The 17042-nt window shown below is 33.5% G+C and overlaps 1 protein-coding gene across 1 annotated transcript; it reads left to right on the plus strand.

Annotated features, from left to right (window-relative positions):
• The first annotated feature begins 2033 nt into the window (after positions 1-2033).
• Positions 2034-9071, plus strand: RH36 (RNA helicase 36). The gene is made up of 7 exons (XM_020346502.3): positions 2034-2680; positions 4564-4886; positions 6240-6443; positions 6531-6612; positions 7797-7895; positions 8060-8242; positions 8424-9071. The coding sequence occupies exons 1-7, from the start codon at positions 2081-2083 to the stop codon at positions 8568-8570; spliced, it is 1638 nt and encodes a 545-aa protein (XP_020202091.1). The 5' UTR covers positions 2034-2080; the 3' UTR covers positions 8571-9071.
• The last annotated feature ends 7971 nt before the right edge of the window (positions 9072-17042 follow it).

The following is a 17042-nucleotide window of genomic DNA, read 5'->3' on the forward strand; positions in this document are numbered from 1 at the left end:
AAAATTCTGCTTAAAGTAGAGACTTAAATTAATCTTTAACATTATTTATTTTTTAAAAGCAAAATAATTTATTGAAAATAAAAGGGGTGATTATCGAAAAACTAGTTGTCTATTCAAAGACCTTTTATAGACAAAAGTTAACTAATATAAAGATAAACTTGAGTTAATTGGGATTTAAGAAAATTCTCATTAGTCATAGATTTTATAAAGTGTCATTTATTTTATACGATACTTGATCAATAAAAATAGAGAGGAAAGTAAAATTTTTTCTCATTTAATTTTAGTTCTCCACTAATATTTAGAGGATTTTGAAAGCCAGGAATTTAAATACATAATGTTGTATTATATTAGTAATTTAATCTGATTTATAGGTCAAATTTAAATATACAAATTACAAACACAGGATTTCCCCAATAAGGAGTCTCCTCCTTCCACAGAACTTGGAAAAAAAATAAAAGTTTATCATCTCCCCTAATAAGGTTTATAGTTTGATTGATCATTATTTTAATTCATCTTTTGGGTTAAAAATTATTTTAATAAATGTTATATATATTAGTTTTATTGATCAAGGAGAATTTCTTTAAGTTTTTTTTTTAGAACATAGGATATGTTGTATGAGTTAATTAGTGGTAAATTACTACATTAAATAAAATTGAAATTTAACAAACATACAATGTATAAATAGATTAATTTAGCCTCACTAATCATAGTTCTTTGACATCTAATTTTGACGTTACACAAAATTTTTGTCTCTATCAAATTTAAATTTGAATGAAGATGTGCAGCAACATGAGACAATTGTTGAATTGAAACAGGAAATAGGTCAACCTGAATGTCAATAATGGGACTCTCCATGTAACAGGAGACTCCACCTTGTGAAACTAGAAACCATTATAGAGAATAATTTATATTTTTAATTATTAAATTTTTCACTATTTTAATTAATATATTGGTATATTATATATTTATATGTTTATCAGATTCTAATCAACTTTTATAAAATACGAACGTTTGTGTTTTTTTTTTAAAAGATTTTTTCTTTAACTAAAGTGGTTTTAGTCATTCTTTCATCTTCATATTTAATTCAATTTTTATTTTCGTAATTGTTTATGAATTAAAATTCAATTATTAATAAATAACAATAATCCCGTGCTACAATATAAATTCTTTATTACAAATATAAAATATAATTTATATATTTAAAAATATATTTATTCAAATTTTAAATATAATTTCTATATTCAACATAGTATTATTTATATATACATATTTTATTTTAATTTTTAGTTATACATGATAAACATTCAATTTATGTTTTACATAGACTAAAATACTAGTTTTATCAAAGTAGTAATTTATCACTAATAACACATAAGATAATTATATTCAATTACTAATTAATTCTTTATATTAAATAATTTTTAATTTTTAATTTTTAAAACCAGAAGAAAAAAAAACGTTAACCCAACTTCTTAACATGTTGTAGCAAAGTATAGAAGTCAGATCCTTGGGGAACACTTTCAAGAAAAAAACAAAAGTAATGGTATTTGAGTAAATAAATATGGGAGATATTATATTTTTTTGTACACAGAAAAAATAACAGATAAAAAAAAAGAAAAAATAAATTTAAGAAATAGCGAGTAAATTCCTCTGTATGCGACAGGGAGATATTATATTTGGTAAATACTGCTTTTTTTTTATTTTAAAAAAAATATTATTAAAATAAAAAAATCAAGTTTGAGGAATCACGCAATGTTTTTTATTTTGACCAGTTGAAACAAAACTTATGTGCCTCCAAAAATAATAATAATGATAATAATAATAATAAATTTATATTGATAATTTATATAAATATTATAAATTATGTATAATTATTTAGATAAAATAAAAGTGGAGATTAAGAGAATCTATTTTATTAATAGTAAAGATTATGTAAAACAAAATCCGAAAGCCCAAACTAGGCCCAACTACTGAGTTCCAAACCAAAAAGCCCAAACGCTTCGGCCTCATATTCTAAGTGAAGGCAAGGTTGGTATTGAGAGAGAAGAGAGGGAAGTGCAGTGATTCAGAAATTAACACAATGGACCAACCCCAACTCTTACACGACCCAACCTTCCCACTCTTCAAAATCCCAAGCAAAACCCCACCCAAACCCCCCTCACTCCCCACCGCCGCCGCCACCGCCACCGCCACCGTCGCCGCCGCCGAGCGCGTCGAAACCCCCGACGCTGACGCCGACACCTTCGAAGACCTCGGGCTCGCGGAATGGGCGGTGACGACGTGCCGGGAGCTCGGGATGCGGAAGCCGCGGCGCGTGCAGCAGCGGTGCATCCCGCGGGTGCTGGAGGGCCGCCACGTGCTAGGCATCGACGAGACCGGCAGCGGGAAGACGGCGGCCTTCGCGCTCCCCATCCTGCACCGCCTGGCCGAGCACCCCTTCGGCGTCTTCGCCCTCGTCGTCACGCCCACGCGCGAGCTCGCGTTCCAGCTCGCCGAGCAGTTCCGCGCGCTCGGCTCCGCCGTGCGCCTCCGCATCGCGGTGGTCGTCGGCGGCATGGACATGCTCCGGCAGACGAAGGAGTTGGCCGCGAGGCCGCACCTCGTCATCGCCACCCCTGGCAGGATTCACCTCTTGCTCCGCGATAACCCTGATATTCCTCCTGTTTTCTCCAGAACTAAGGTAGTGTGAATCATTTGATGTAGGGTGCGTTTGGATACATGTTTTAGCTTTTAATAGTGCTTATGGTAGAACCGTATGTATTAAGGATGCGTTTGGATAAACACTTATGGTTTAGTTACACTTGTTTGTTAGTTGTTATATAGTTGATGAATAAATGGGTTTAGATTCTGTTTGATTAAACTTCTTAATAAACACTTAGAGGAAAATAAAATTAGATCGTTTGCAAAAAGTTGAACACATAATTTAGATACGTTTTGGATACAAGCTCAGAAGCCCTTTGAGAGCTTTTTACACTTTATTTTCAGGAGAGAAGCTCTCAAAAGTATTTTTAGTTTGTATCTGTACCGTCTAGGTAAAAATCTGACTGATCTCTACTCGGCCGATACCCGACTAAGTTACCAGGCCACAAGCCCTCTCGCCTTATCGGCTCAGGGCTGGAAGGCTAGTGTACCGTCTAGGTAAAAATCCGACTGATCTCTACTCGGTCGATACACGACTAAGTTACCAGGCCACAAGCCCTCTCGCCTTATCGGCTCAGGGCTGGAAGGCTAGTGTGCCGTCTAGGTAAAAATCTGACTGATCTCTACTCGGTCGATACCCGACTAAGTTACCAGGCCACAAGCCCTCTCGCCTTATCGGCTCAGGGCTGGAAGGCTAGTGTACCGTCTAGGTAAAAATCCGACTGATCTCTACTCGGTCGATACACGACTAAGTTACCAGGCCACAAGCCCTCTCGCCTTATCGGCTCAGGGCTGGAAGGCTAGTGTGCCGTCTAGGTAAAAATCCGACTAGTGTACCATCTAGGTAAAAATCCGACTAGTGTACCATCTAGGTAAAAACCCGACTAGTGTACCATCTAGGTAAAAACCCGACTAGTGTACCATCTAGGTAAAAATCCGACTTAACTAATCCTCACTCATTGCGCGGCCTCGTAGCAAGAACGGTTGAGGAAATCCCTATGTTCTCGGGGCCCATAAGGCCCATGGACGACGAAGTATAAAACCGAAAATCCTAAGGCTAAGAAGGCAGATTACACTTTTGAATGCTCTGGCTTTGAGGCTTGACCTAGGCAGAAACCCTAGCGCACCTCGTGGCCGGAACAGTATCCAAACAGGCTTTTAGTCCCTTTACTTGTCACTGATTCTCAATCTGGTCCTTGTATATACAAACTTGGAGAGTAAATACCTACTTCACTAGTAACTGTTGTCATATTGGTTTCTGAAACTAAGAAATTGTCAAATAAGTTCTTAGAACATCAAATAAGTTCTTAAATTGAATTACATATTGTCATTTTTGTCCTGAATATATTTAATATTATCTCTGTAGTTATACGCTTTTTCTCTGAGTTTTGGACTAATATGATTGTCAATTTGCACTTTGAGAGATGTGTTTTATAATTTTTTAGTTTCAGAGAGACTAATGCGATACAACATGTTCCAAATTCAGAGATCAAAGTAGGTGTTTACTCAAATGTTTGATTGTTAAACCCTTACACATTCTTAACTTAGTGTCTATATGTACAGCATTTTGAAGTTATTTATCATACACGTACCGCATTCTTAATTCTTATGGGACCAAATTAATAATGTGTAAGGAGTTAACTGTTAACACAGGATCCTTAGAAATGGTGTCATGACAGCAGGGACAACAGCAGCAATAGTTGCACATACGTATAGTGACTAATGTAATAGGTTTTTACCTAAAGAGACCAAATTGATAATCTACGATATGTATTGGGAGTTTGGGACTATATTATGTATTTAACCTAAAGGAAATTAAGCTTCCCTCTCATAAATTAAAATTAGCTTATTCATAATTATTATGAATTGCTTTTGCTTTGTGTTTGGATTCTATGAATTAATATTTAACCTATGATTTGGCAGTACCTTGTCTTGGATGAAGCAGATCGAGTCCTGGATGTTGGTTTTCAGGAAGAATTGAAGTTTATTTTTCAATGCTTACCAGAAAATCGGCAAAATCTTTTCTTTTCTGCAACAACTACAAGTAATCTGCAGAAGTTGCGTGATCGTTACCGAGATAAGATGTATGTCTTTGAGGCATATGAAGGCTTTAAAACAGTTGAAACACTTAAGCAACAGGTTATATTCATTCCTAGAAAGGTGAAGGATGTATATTTGATGCACATTTTGTCTAAAATGGAAGATATGGACATTCGGTCTGCCATCGTATTTGTCTCAACATGCAGGTATCTTTCTAGATGACATGTTTGAATTTTTTGTCAGCCATTTTTGTGTTTGTATTATTGTTGCTTGTATTGATTTTTCTTCAAGGTCAATAACTATATTTTTTTTGTGGTGCTATAGAATCATGTTGGCATTTTCAGCTGATAAATATATTAAACCATGCCTACTTTCATTTGTTTGATACTCTAGTTTGCATTGACTGGTTTTTTGTCTGGAAAATTGATAAACATGAAACTTTTATCTCTGACTACTTTTCTTCAATAAATGATTAGTCTGTTGAGAGAGACTTATTAAATTAGATGAGAGACCATCTAAAATTTGTGAATTTTAATAAATTTCAACCAATAATAGTGTTAGCAAGAGGATGTTAGATAGAGTCGCCAGCATTCCTCTTTTTTTATTTTAACTTCCCTCTTTCCTGCCAGCAATGAAGAAAAAGGGTTAAAAATTCTCATTCTAATATTGGTATGATGAAATTTGGCTGTATTAGTTATTTCATTTTTTTTCTCTTCTGTTGACAGTTAATAATGGAGTTTATAGTCTTCATATCTTTCAGATTCTGTAGGACAAAAAACACATTAATGCCTCAGGTTGTGGACCCCTTGTCTAAGTGAATCTGTTTATGGTCTGTTGGTATTGTTCTGTGCGATGGCTTTTGTGTATGACATTGTCTCAGTAAATAAAAACCATTTGTGATGTTAAGGAGAAAATAGTGAGTTGCAGTCTGACATTGGAAATTTGGAATTATATCTTGTTAATTGGCAGATGGTTGGACTTGAGTTGAAGTTTGTTTCAGTGTGTCTCTGCTTGTTAGAATATAGATATTGGGCATGTATAGGATTTCTTATTTTTTATCGGGCAATGTTTTAACATTAATATTTGAAATGAAGTTATTAGTTTTAGTTGATGGGTGATCAAGAGCTTTATTTTATGTATTTCTTAGAGGCTTTCCTCCTTGCTCTGTTGCTTCTATAAACTCATTATAGTGAAGGAATTGATAGAATTAGAATTTGGTTCTATTTTTGGGTGCTGATATATTATTTATCTCTATGAATAAGTTGTAATTAATTGGAAGATAAAATGCGCATTTAATTGTTTAAAAAGACTGTTTTAAAGTCGTACTTCAAGAAGTAAACGTGCGATCCAAATCATTACAAGTGGAGAGTTGTGGGTTTGAAAATCGAGTGGTGCAATGCAAATTGGCTGTTTGAAGTAGACAAGGGTCCTAAAATGATAAAATCCCCAAATGTTAGGTAGCACAATTATCTGTAAAATAGCATAAATTACCCTAACCTACTAGTTTTCATTCTCTTCTAAATATTTTGTAGATGTCCCTAACTGTTACCAAATTGCAGAGATTGTCATCGTTTAAGTTTAATGCTTGAAGTGCTTGATCAAGAAGCAGCAGCTCTATATTCATTCAAATCACAAGCTCAGAGGCTTGAAGCACTTCATCAATTTAAATCAGGAAAGGTTTCTGTACTGCTTGCTACTGATGTTGCTAGTCGCGGTTTGGATATTCCTACAGTTGACCTTGTTATCAATTATGATGTTCCAAGGTTACATTTTCTTGGGCCAATTTCTATATTTTCTTAATTGAATTTGAAGCATTTGATTAAAAATGAATTGCAATTATTCATCTGCAGGTTTCCACGAGATTATATTCATCGTGTAGGTCGTACAGCAAGAGCAGGTAGAGGGGGACTGGCTTTGAGCCTTGTCACCCAGGTTAGCACATTTTCTATCAACAGGGAAACTTATATGTTTCTCTTGTTTGAATCTAAGTTTACATGCATTGTATTTGCACCTAAGAATTTTTTTTAGTAAAGTGTGAGGACCCTTGCTCATTTAAGACTATATCTGAGTGCTGCCAATATGGCGGCTGTAGGTCAGTTAATACTGAGCTTGAGCCATATAGCCTGTGGCTTTTAGGTAACAACCCAGCATTAGTTTGTGTAATCCTTCATCAGTTATCTATGAATGGGGGGCCAAACACAACCCTCCTCCTTTGCTGAGCTTGGAACCGACTTTGACACCATAGAAAAAGTTATATAATTCAACAATTGAATTGATAAAAATTTGCATTTGTAATGTAAGGCAGTTTTTTTTGGATATCTTGATGTACAACTGTTTTTAATATGATAGTTCTATATGTTGTGTATGGCATAGTTTTGTATGGACTCTTATAAGGATTTATGTCATACTATTCCAATCCTTTATATATGAAACAAATAATTAATTCATCAAAACCAATGGAAATAGTTAAGTTAGTTATTAGTAATATCATAAATTTATCTTTTATTCTAAAAATATCTATAGAATTAAACAGCTTAAGTTGTGGTTATATTTAATGAAAGAAACTATTTGTAATTCAAGAGACAATTTTTACCCGTGAATTAATCTATCTGTGTGGAGGAATGAGCGAGTGTCTCATTAATACACTTCAAAATAAATTAAGGATATAAATGAAAATTAACAAATAATACATTTGAAAATGAGTTTTTGTTTCTTATAATTAGGAATAAAGAAATATACCCATTTATTTCTTATAATTAGGAGTAAAGTTCAATTTAGACTCCTTATTGTCTAGGTTCTGGTAGGTTAGAATTCCCAAAGTTTGATATTTTTGCATGAATATATTGTTAGGACTTAGGAGTCACATGTTGTACTAATACTAGGTTGTGAATATGTATAATATTATCCGTAGTGTTACAAACTGTCTTAACTCATAGTAAGAAAAAGGCGTCTATGTATGTTCATGTGGTTTTGCTGTTTGCAGAGGTAGTGTCTGGTTATTTCAATTGTGACCATGGTATTTCATATATTAAATTTAAATGAGATCATTTTAGGATTTGGTATTTGTATTGCATTAGTTTCCTTTGTAATTCTCTATTTAAATGTGGCATTTTCAGAATGATGTTGAACTTATTCGTGAAATTGAAGCTCTTATTGAGCGGCAACTTGAAATGATTGAGTACAAGGAAAATGAGGCGCTTTCTCTCATGAAAAAGGTAGGCTTTTGTTGGGGTAACTTTTTTGTTCTAATGATTAAATTGTATATTTAATTTAATTTATTTTTCTCGTGTCAAAATAATTGTGGCCTTTTTCAATTATGAGCCGTGTAAAGATTCTTTTTTCAATTTCCATTTGACTTATTGACTTTGATGTATTGTAGGTTTTCAGTGCTAAGAATGTAGCGGAAATGAAGATGATAGATGATGGCTTTGAGGATAAAGCTAAAGAGCGGAAAAAACAGAAGCTGAAAATGCTAGCAGAGAAAGGATTGTTAAAGAAAAGAAGTAAAAAGAGAAAACGAAATAAAGAGTTTGCAGAGGAAGGGGAAGAACAAAAAAAACAGGTGGAAGCACTGCCTATAGCTTCTTCTTTGGGCCAGTGATTGACTTGCATATATGATTTTTACTGTTTTATTGTGCCTTCATGATTGTGGCTTTTTTCAATTATGAGCTATGTAAAGCTTCTTTCTAGTTTCCAAATTCTCAGAAGTTTCCATTTGACATTTACTTTGATATATTGTGTAGGTTTTCAGTGCTAAGGATGTGGCAGAAATGAAGATGACGGTAGAGGAGGGCATTGGGAAGAAAGCAAAAAAAGGGGGTAAACAAAAACTGAAAATGCCAACAGAGAAAGGTTTGTTAAAGAAAAAAAAAGTTGAAGGAAAGAAATAAAGAAAATGCTAATGAAGGGAAAAAACAGAAAAAACAGGAGGTTGAAGCATTAGCAGATATAGCAACACCAAAGAAACGGAATAAGAAGAGAGAGTAAATTAGTATATTTAAGGGAATTAGTACCAAAGGACAATTTGTGAGAACGGAATGAATATTTGAAGGAAAGGGCCTGAAAGTGGTTAAAATCAAAGCAGAAAGGGAAGAGATGTATGAATGAAAAAAGTGGAAGCAAATTAGCGAATTGGTAAGTAATATTTGCCCACAATTTTTTTGTATTCACGTCTTTCAAGGATGGCAGATTTCGATTGTCGGAGCAGACGTGATATTAATACAAGTTTACACTTGCGTATGCTAATTACAATTACGATTTTGGCAATCAGCATAACATTATATCTCAGGAGTTGAATACGTTATAATAGTCGAATATCTGGTGGAAATTCTAGGGTTTGTTTTCCCTTGGAATCTTATATAATGCCTTTAAATCTAATTGTATTGGATATATATTTTGGCTTTTTTTATTTGGGATCGTTTAATCTTTGAGGAAAAATTAGGACCAAACCGTGCAATAGTATTCCTGCCCATTAGAAGAGGGAACCATCTTTGATTTTGCAGGCAATTAGTTAAGTGAATTAATTTGTTGTAAACATTTGGTTTATTCGTTCTTTTAAGTTTAAAGATAGATTTTAGAAGACTTTTATCTCGCTTCTAGGCATTGATAACCATAAATATCCATTTGGAAAACAAAATCAGGAAATTAATCTGAATCTTATCCATAACCATAAACATATCTCTTTCTCCTAATCTCATTCTGTTCAGCGCGTGCCTATTTTAATATCATCTTTCACTGTACCAGTTTGTACTGATAAAGTTATCTAGTCTTTATAAGAACACAGAGGAACCACCTTTCGGTCTGCAAGCAATGAGATTAGTGGCTTATCTTTGGAAAATTAGTGTTATTGGGCAAGAAATGTATCAACAATCTAAGACATTTGTCAATAGAGAGCAGAAAGTTTATATTACGACCTCTCAGCTCAATTTGAGAGGATTTAAAGCACAATTCCCAGCCCAAGAAACAGATTCTATTCCCAGTTAGCAGTAGCACGCATTCAATATATATATATATATATATATATATATATATATATATATATATATATATATATATATTGGTGTGTGTGTATGTATGTATATATTATTTTTTTTTACTATATCTTTGGGGTAAATTCTCTGATGGACCATCAAAACAAGTGATGTATGGGTGTACCATGAAAAATTACCATTAGATGCATCTAAGCTTATTGTTTACGAATACACCCTATCACACATGATCTAAATTTCTGAATTTTTTATTAAATTAATTTTAAAAAAAAATTATCCAAAAATTCGAACTATCTCACGTCAGAGTTCACCTTCAGAACGGGCCGTTCTAAAATCAGAACGGCCCGTTCCTGATGAAAAAAATAACACATACAAATGGATCAGAACGGCCTGTTTTCGATTCAAAAAGAAGACATGAGAAGTTGAATCAGAACGGACCGTTTTACATTTGGAACGTCCCGTTCCAGTATCAAAAATAACAAATGACAAGTTAAACCAGAACGAGTCGTTCTGAATTCGGAGCGGATCGTTCTAAATTCGAAACAGGCCGTTCTAACTACATATTTGTCATATAAACTTTTTTTTAAGCAAAATAATTTTTTTTTCATTCTACTAAATTATATTTAAAATTTAAGTATAGTATTTCAATTGATAATGTTTTCTATTAGAATTAGAGATTTATATTAATTATATGCGTAAATTTCTAATTTTAATTAGAAAATAACACCAAATAAATTTTTTTACTATAAATATAATATGGGCCTAGTTTTGGGCTTCATGAGCCTTTGGGCTTTTGACAGCTTCTGAGCTTAGTGAGCCCAATGGAATTAATGGGCCTAGGATTTTCTTTACTTGGGCTTTACATGGATGATTACCTTTCTCATATATTTGGTAGTATAGGAGTTTATACTGTTTGGTCTTGTATTGTGGGCCTTAGTATAAAACTTTTTGGGTTTTAAGCTTATTGAGTCTAGTTTTGGGCTTCATGGGCCTTTAAGCTTTTGATTGCTTCTGAGCTCAGTGAGGCCAATGGGTTTGGTGGGCCTAAGGTTCTCTTTACTTGGACTTTACATGGATGACCACCTTTCTCATATTTTTGGTAATATAAGAGTTTATATTGCTTGGTCTTGTATTATGGACCTTAGTATAAGACTTTTTGGGTTTTAAGTTCATTGGGCCTAGTTTTGGGCTTCATCGGCCTTTAGACTTTTGATTGCTTCAAAGCTTAGTGAGCCTAATGGGTTTGGTGGGCTTAGGGTTCTCTTTACTTGGGCTTTACATGGATGTCCATCTTTCTCATACATTTGGTAGTATAGAAGTTTATATTGTTTGGTCTTGTATTATGGGTCTTAGTATAAGACTTTTTGGGTTTTAAGCTTATTGGGCCTAGTTTTGGGCTTCATGGGCCTTTGTGCTTTTGTTTGCTTCTGAGCTTAGAGAGCCCAATGAGTTTAGTGGGTCTAGGGTTCTCTTTACTTGGACTTTACATGGATGACCACCTTTCTCATATATTTGGTAGTATAGGAGTTTATATTGTTTGGTTTTGTATTATGGGCCTTAGTATAAGAATTTTTGGGTTTTAAGTTTATTGGGCCTAATTTTGGGCTTCATGGGCCTTTAGACTTTTGACAGCTTCTGAGCTTAGTGAGCCCAATGGGTTTGGTGGGCCTAGGGTTCTCTTTACTTAAGCTTGACATGAATGACCACCTTTCTCATATATTTGGTAGTATAGGAGTTTATATTGTTTGGTCTTGTATTATGGGCTTTAGTATAAGAATTTTTGGGTTTTAAGTTTATTGGGCCTAGTTTTGGGCTTCATGGGCCTTTAGGCTTTTGATTGCTTCAAAGCTTAGTGAGCCTAATGAGTTTGGTGGGTCTAGGGTTCTCTTTACTTGAGCTTTACATGGATGGCCATCTTTTTCATATATTTGGTAGTATAAGAATTTATATTGTTTGATCTTGTATTATGAGCCTTAGTATAAGACTTTTTGGATTTTAAGTTTATTGGGCCTAGCTTTGGACTTCATGGGCCTTTAGGCTTTTGACTGCTTCTAAGCTCAGTGAGCCCAATGGGTTTGGTAGGCCTAAGATTCTCTTTACTTGGACTTTACATGGATGATCACCTTTCTCATATTTTTGGTAGTATAGGAGTTTATATTTTTTGGTCTTGTATTATGGGCCTTAGTATAAGACTTTTTGGATTTTAAGCTTATTGGGCCTAGTTTTGGGCTTCATAGGCCTTTGGGCTTTTGTTTGCTTCTGAGCTTAGTGAGCCCAATGGGTTAAGTGGGTCTAGGGTTCTCTTTACTTGGAATTTACATGGATGACCACCTTTCTCATATATTTGGTAGTATAGGAGTTTATATTGTTTGGTCTTGTATTATGGGCCTTAGTATAAAACTTTTTGGGTTTTAAGGTTATTGGGCCTAGTTTTGGACTTCATGGGCCTTTGGGCTTTTGATTGCTTATGAGCTTAGTGAGCCCAATGGGTTTGGTGGGCCTAGGGTTCTCTTTACTTGGGCTTTACCTGGATGACCACCTTTCTCATATTTTTGGTAGTATAGTAGTTTATATTGTTTGGTCTTGTATTATGGGCCTTAGTATAAGACTTTTTGGGTTTTAAGTTTATTGGGCCTAGTTTTGGGCTTCATGGGCCTTTAGACTTTTGATTGCTTCAAAGCTTAGTGAGCCTAATGGGTTTGGTGGGTCTAGGATTCTCTTTACTTGGGCTTTACATGGATGACCATCTTTCTCATATATTTGATAGTATAAGAATTTATATTGTTTGGTCTTGTATTATGGGCCTTAGTATAAGACTTTTTTGGATTTTAGGTTTATTGGACCTAGTTTTGGACTTCATGGACCTTATATTATGGGCCTTAGTATAAGACTTTTTGGGTTTAGGGTTTAGGATTTAAATGTAATTTAGTAGAATGAAAAAAAGAATATTATTTTGCTTAAAAAAATTCGTATGACAAATTTGTCGTTAGAACGACCCGTTCCAAATTTAGAACGGCCCGTTCTGGTTTAATTAGTCATGTGTTATTTTTGAATTTGGAACGGGTTCTGATTTTGGAACGAACCGTTCTGATCCATTCGTCATGTGTTTGTTTTTCATCTGGAACGGTCTGTTCTGATCCAATGTTGATGTGTTATTTTTTCAAATGGAACGACCCTTTCTGATTTCAGAACGGCCCGTTCCGAAAGTGAAAAGCAGTTGCGGCGATGCATCGTAACACATGTTTTTTTTTTGTAATTAAAAAAAAAAACTTTCCGTAAAAAATTTAGAAATTTTGATCATGTGTGAAAGTGTATAATATACTATTATTTATTAAATGATAATCTCAACCATTCATTATTTTTTATATTATATCTATGGTTTCTATTAATGCACCTTCTATGCACCACTTGTAAAAGTGGGCTATGAGAGACATCATCATATGTTTGGTGGAAAGCATTTACTAACTTCATCGAATAATTATCAGTGAGGAACTTACCTTATCACTTAGTTTTTTTCTTCCAACATTTTTTTTATAAACAAGATTGGAAATTAATACTTTATTTATAAGGATTAAGAAAAATTCAAAATAACAACTTATTGATTATAAATTCTAAGATTGCGCTAAATGCTAAGGTTTCTCTCTCTCTCCTGGTTTTTTTTGGGTGCTACAAAGGTCTCTCTTGTTTTTTTTTTTTCAAGGTTGAATTAATTATTTGGTGTTTATACTTGGCTACACTTTTCATTTTAGTCTCCACACAAAAATTCTACATTTTTGTCACTATTTTTTTATATATTTTTTTTGTTTTATCTAGTCCCTATCATTAGTTGCCATGTAAAGCTGATAATTTTTGTTGACGTGGTCATGTGGGGCTCACCTATGTGCGTTGTTGGCATATTGAATTGGTTGGTTCAATATTTAAACCAAGTATAGACTATAACACAAAAACAATACGTTACAAGTTATTAAAAGTCTTTATCTTTCAACCAAGATCATTATTAAATTTCAATAATATAAAATTATAATAGTCTTTAAGAACCAAAATACAAGTAGTAATAGTTCTTTAATAATAAGACTTTACGATAACTTACAATGACACTCATCATAAGTTATATAATAAATAAAAATTAATATTTAACAAATTAAATGGGATAGTGGGTTAACTCGTTCCAACTTATCATTTAGTTTGACAAGTTGGCATACTTGGTGAGACAGATCAAGTGGTTTGAAATGTTTATTCTACCTGTCCAACTTTTAGCATGCTAACCCATAAGTCATAACTTACTTTGTCACCCATAATTATAGGAGCTTTAAAAACCACTACAAAGTTGAATTTGGTGATGTAAAATTTCAAGATTTTTTTTTATAATTTTTAAATCGATAAAAAATTGAAAACGAAGATGATTTTGTCATGCACTGCCTTTAGAAACAAAATTCCTTGGCAGTGGAGTCCCTCCCTTTGCTTGTTCTTTCTTTTCTTAAGCTTTTTTCCTTCTTTCTTGTTCCTCTTCTTATTTTACATTCTTTTTGGATGAGAACTTGACAAGTAAAATTTATTTATAGATTTGCTTACAAAATCCAAATTCTTTAAACTTTTACATAACCATTCAATAAATTCACAAAGTCAAACTTGTTATACTCCAAAACAATTTTCAAAATTGTCCATACAATCTTAAAGTCCCGACAAATTTTTCATGGTTTGTTGAACTAAATACATATGAAATGTCTAATTCCTAAAAACATTTCATAAGTTTTGATTATAACATAGGCTATTACATTTTGATAATTTAACTCAAGTTATTTAAGTTGTGTAAAGTAAGATCATTGTCCAACAAGGAAAATAAGGTATAAGCATATATGATGAAAATGATAAATAAAAGCGCACAAAAATGTTTTTACAAGTTTCCATTAGTTTTCCAATATAAGTGTCTCCTTATTCTTGTAGAATTCAAATCTTTAGTAAAATTGTCCTTGAAATGATATAACATTTCAAATATCTATGTATTTAATGAAAATCAAGTTTTTCTATTATATAAGTACAATTTATGATCAAAAGAAAGTTGTCTATCAAGGAAAATACAAAAAGAGAGAATAAAACAAAAATGTTTAAAAAGTAGTTTCAACATCAAAAGTTGATAACACCTTTTTAGTGAAGATAGTTGAACAAACACTATCTTTTGAGTCATCAAAGTCTTCACTAGTTTAATGCAAAGAATTTCCCTTGCACCAAATGATAAGTTATAATGAGAAGAACGACGTTGAAGATCCTCAATGGATACATTAAGAAGACACCATAAATATGAGTTGAGAAAAACAAAGTAGGGTTTAGGTGTTAACCAAAGGTTGATAGGTGTTATGTTTTGTGTGATGACACAAAACCTAACAACTATTCAATAATCAAAATAGTGAGGTTAACACATCCTTTTAAAGATTGTTGCTACCTCATATTTTTGTCGTATTGGATTTTCACACTACAAACCCAAATACTTTATTTAATTAAATTTCTAGAGATCAATTAAATCATATTTCATTTAATTACTCCAAATACTTACTCTATGCATGTGACTCTATAGGTTCTTATTTAATTGATAATAATATCAAATACTATATTCAATATCATATTAAAAATTATAAACAATGTTTGACATTTAGAAATGCACCATTTGTTACTAACTAATGAGAAAATTGGTGATGTAATTTTAACCTTTTGCAAAAACAATTACAATTAAGTAATTTGTCATTTCGTCCATATGTATATTTAGTTCATTATTTATGTCTCAATACTCAAGTAGATGTTCAATCGCAACTAGGCTAAACATAATATTGGCCCATTATTGCATGGAAACTCATATTTCACCTCTTACTTTATGGAGAGGCCAAGACATAACTCCATGTAGAAGGGATGAATCATGTGTACATCACTCTCATCCCTCAACATGATTCATTGTAGGACTAATAACCACCTTTATAATTATTTTGTTAGAAATAATGTTTGATAGCTTTAAAGCTTTAAACCATTACATGTAAGAATTGTAATGACTTTAAGTTGAATGACTACTTTAGTATGTTTGCCATGAGAAATGTGTATGACATTTTGATGAAACAGTGAAGGAGATGCTTGTTGTTTCTCTTCTACTAACTCCATTTGATGGAATCATGCTTTGGAGTGCAAGAGGTGACATACTTAAAGATCCAAGAGGAGTGGGCTAGACATGGAAGATTGGGCCAGTCCAGGCCCAATGGGCCCTATGGGCTTGGAAGGCCCAAACCAAGTTTCAACATGGGCCTATCTTGTTATTAACATCCTTATTATATTCTTGTTAACCTAGTTTGAATATATTTTGGTCTTGTATTTTGGACCATATAGAGTAGCATTTTAGGTTATAGGCTAGTTGGGCCTAGTTTTGGGTTTCATGGGCCTTTGGGCTTTTGGTACCCAATATTGGGCTCATTTTCATTCTTGTAATTTTTCCTTTCCATTGTATTTGTTGGACCAATGTATTTAGGTCATTAGAATAGGAAAATACAAGGAATACTAAAGTAGGCTAATTAGGTTAAATTAGGTTTAATTTGGAAGCCATTTAAGTTACATTTGAGTCACATGTTTTGCACCTTTGGTGGCTGAACATGTGACCTCAAATTAACCCTAAATGACACTCCAAAATACACTTAGATGCACCTTAGGTACCTGAATTTTCGGAGTAGCACATGGGAGCCAAAATTTGAATTCAAATTTCAAATTTGAATTCAAATTTTGGGCGCCACATGTCATCTTTTGATTTAGGCGCCCAAAGAGTGCAAAACCGTGCTTACTTAAGTGTTCTTTCACATTTTTGTATTCACTTTTGAATATATGAGAATTTCTGAATTCAATCTTCAGCTAATTCCCTCAAGAGTCACCGAAGTTCCCAAGAGAGAAAACCTTAAGAGAGTGCCTTCAAAACCATTAGGAAAACCTAGATTCCTACACTTTGAAGTGTGCAATCCCTTGAGAATTTGAGCTTGGATGCTTCCTTCTTCCATCGCCGCAAGAGTTCTTCATCTCTACATGTTCATCAAGTGTGTCTTAATCTCCATTGAAGAAGATCCGAGCCTAGGAGGAGCTTAGAAGGAGTTTGTGTTTCACTTCTTCTACTCACCTCCATCACCATTGAAGCTCCCAATCTTCATCTATGGACTCCATAGCTTGAAACAAATTCAAAAATGGTGGAAGACAAAGAGTGTTGGTGCGCCACTTGAAGGTGAAGATGAGCAAGAGAGAAAGAACTTGAGGAATTCCTTGATAGGAGATATTTTCTCCAAAGCAAGAACTAGAACATTTGAGAGAGAAATCTAAATTAATTTTCTTCAAATTATTAAAAGTGATATATACATG

The sequence above is a fragment of the Cajanus cajan genome, chromosome 10 (genome assembly GCF_000230855.2).
Source record: "Cajanus cajan strain Asha chromosome 10, NIPB_CcT2T_4, whole genome shotgun sequence".
Classification (NCBI taxonomy): domain Eukaryota; kingdom Viridiplantae; phylum Streptophyta; class Magnoliopsida; order Fabales; family Fabaceae; genus Cajanus; species Cajanus cajan.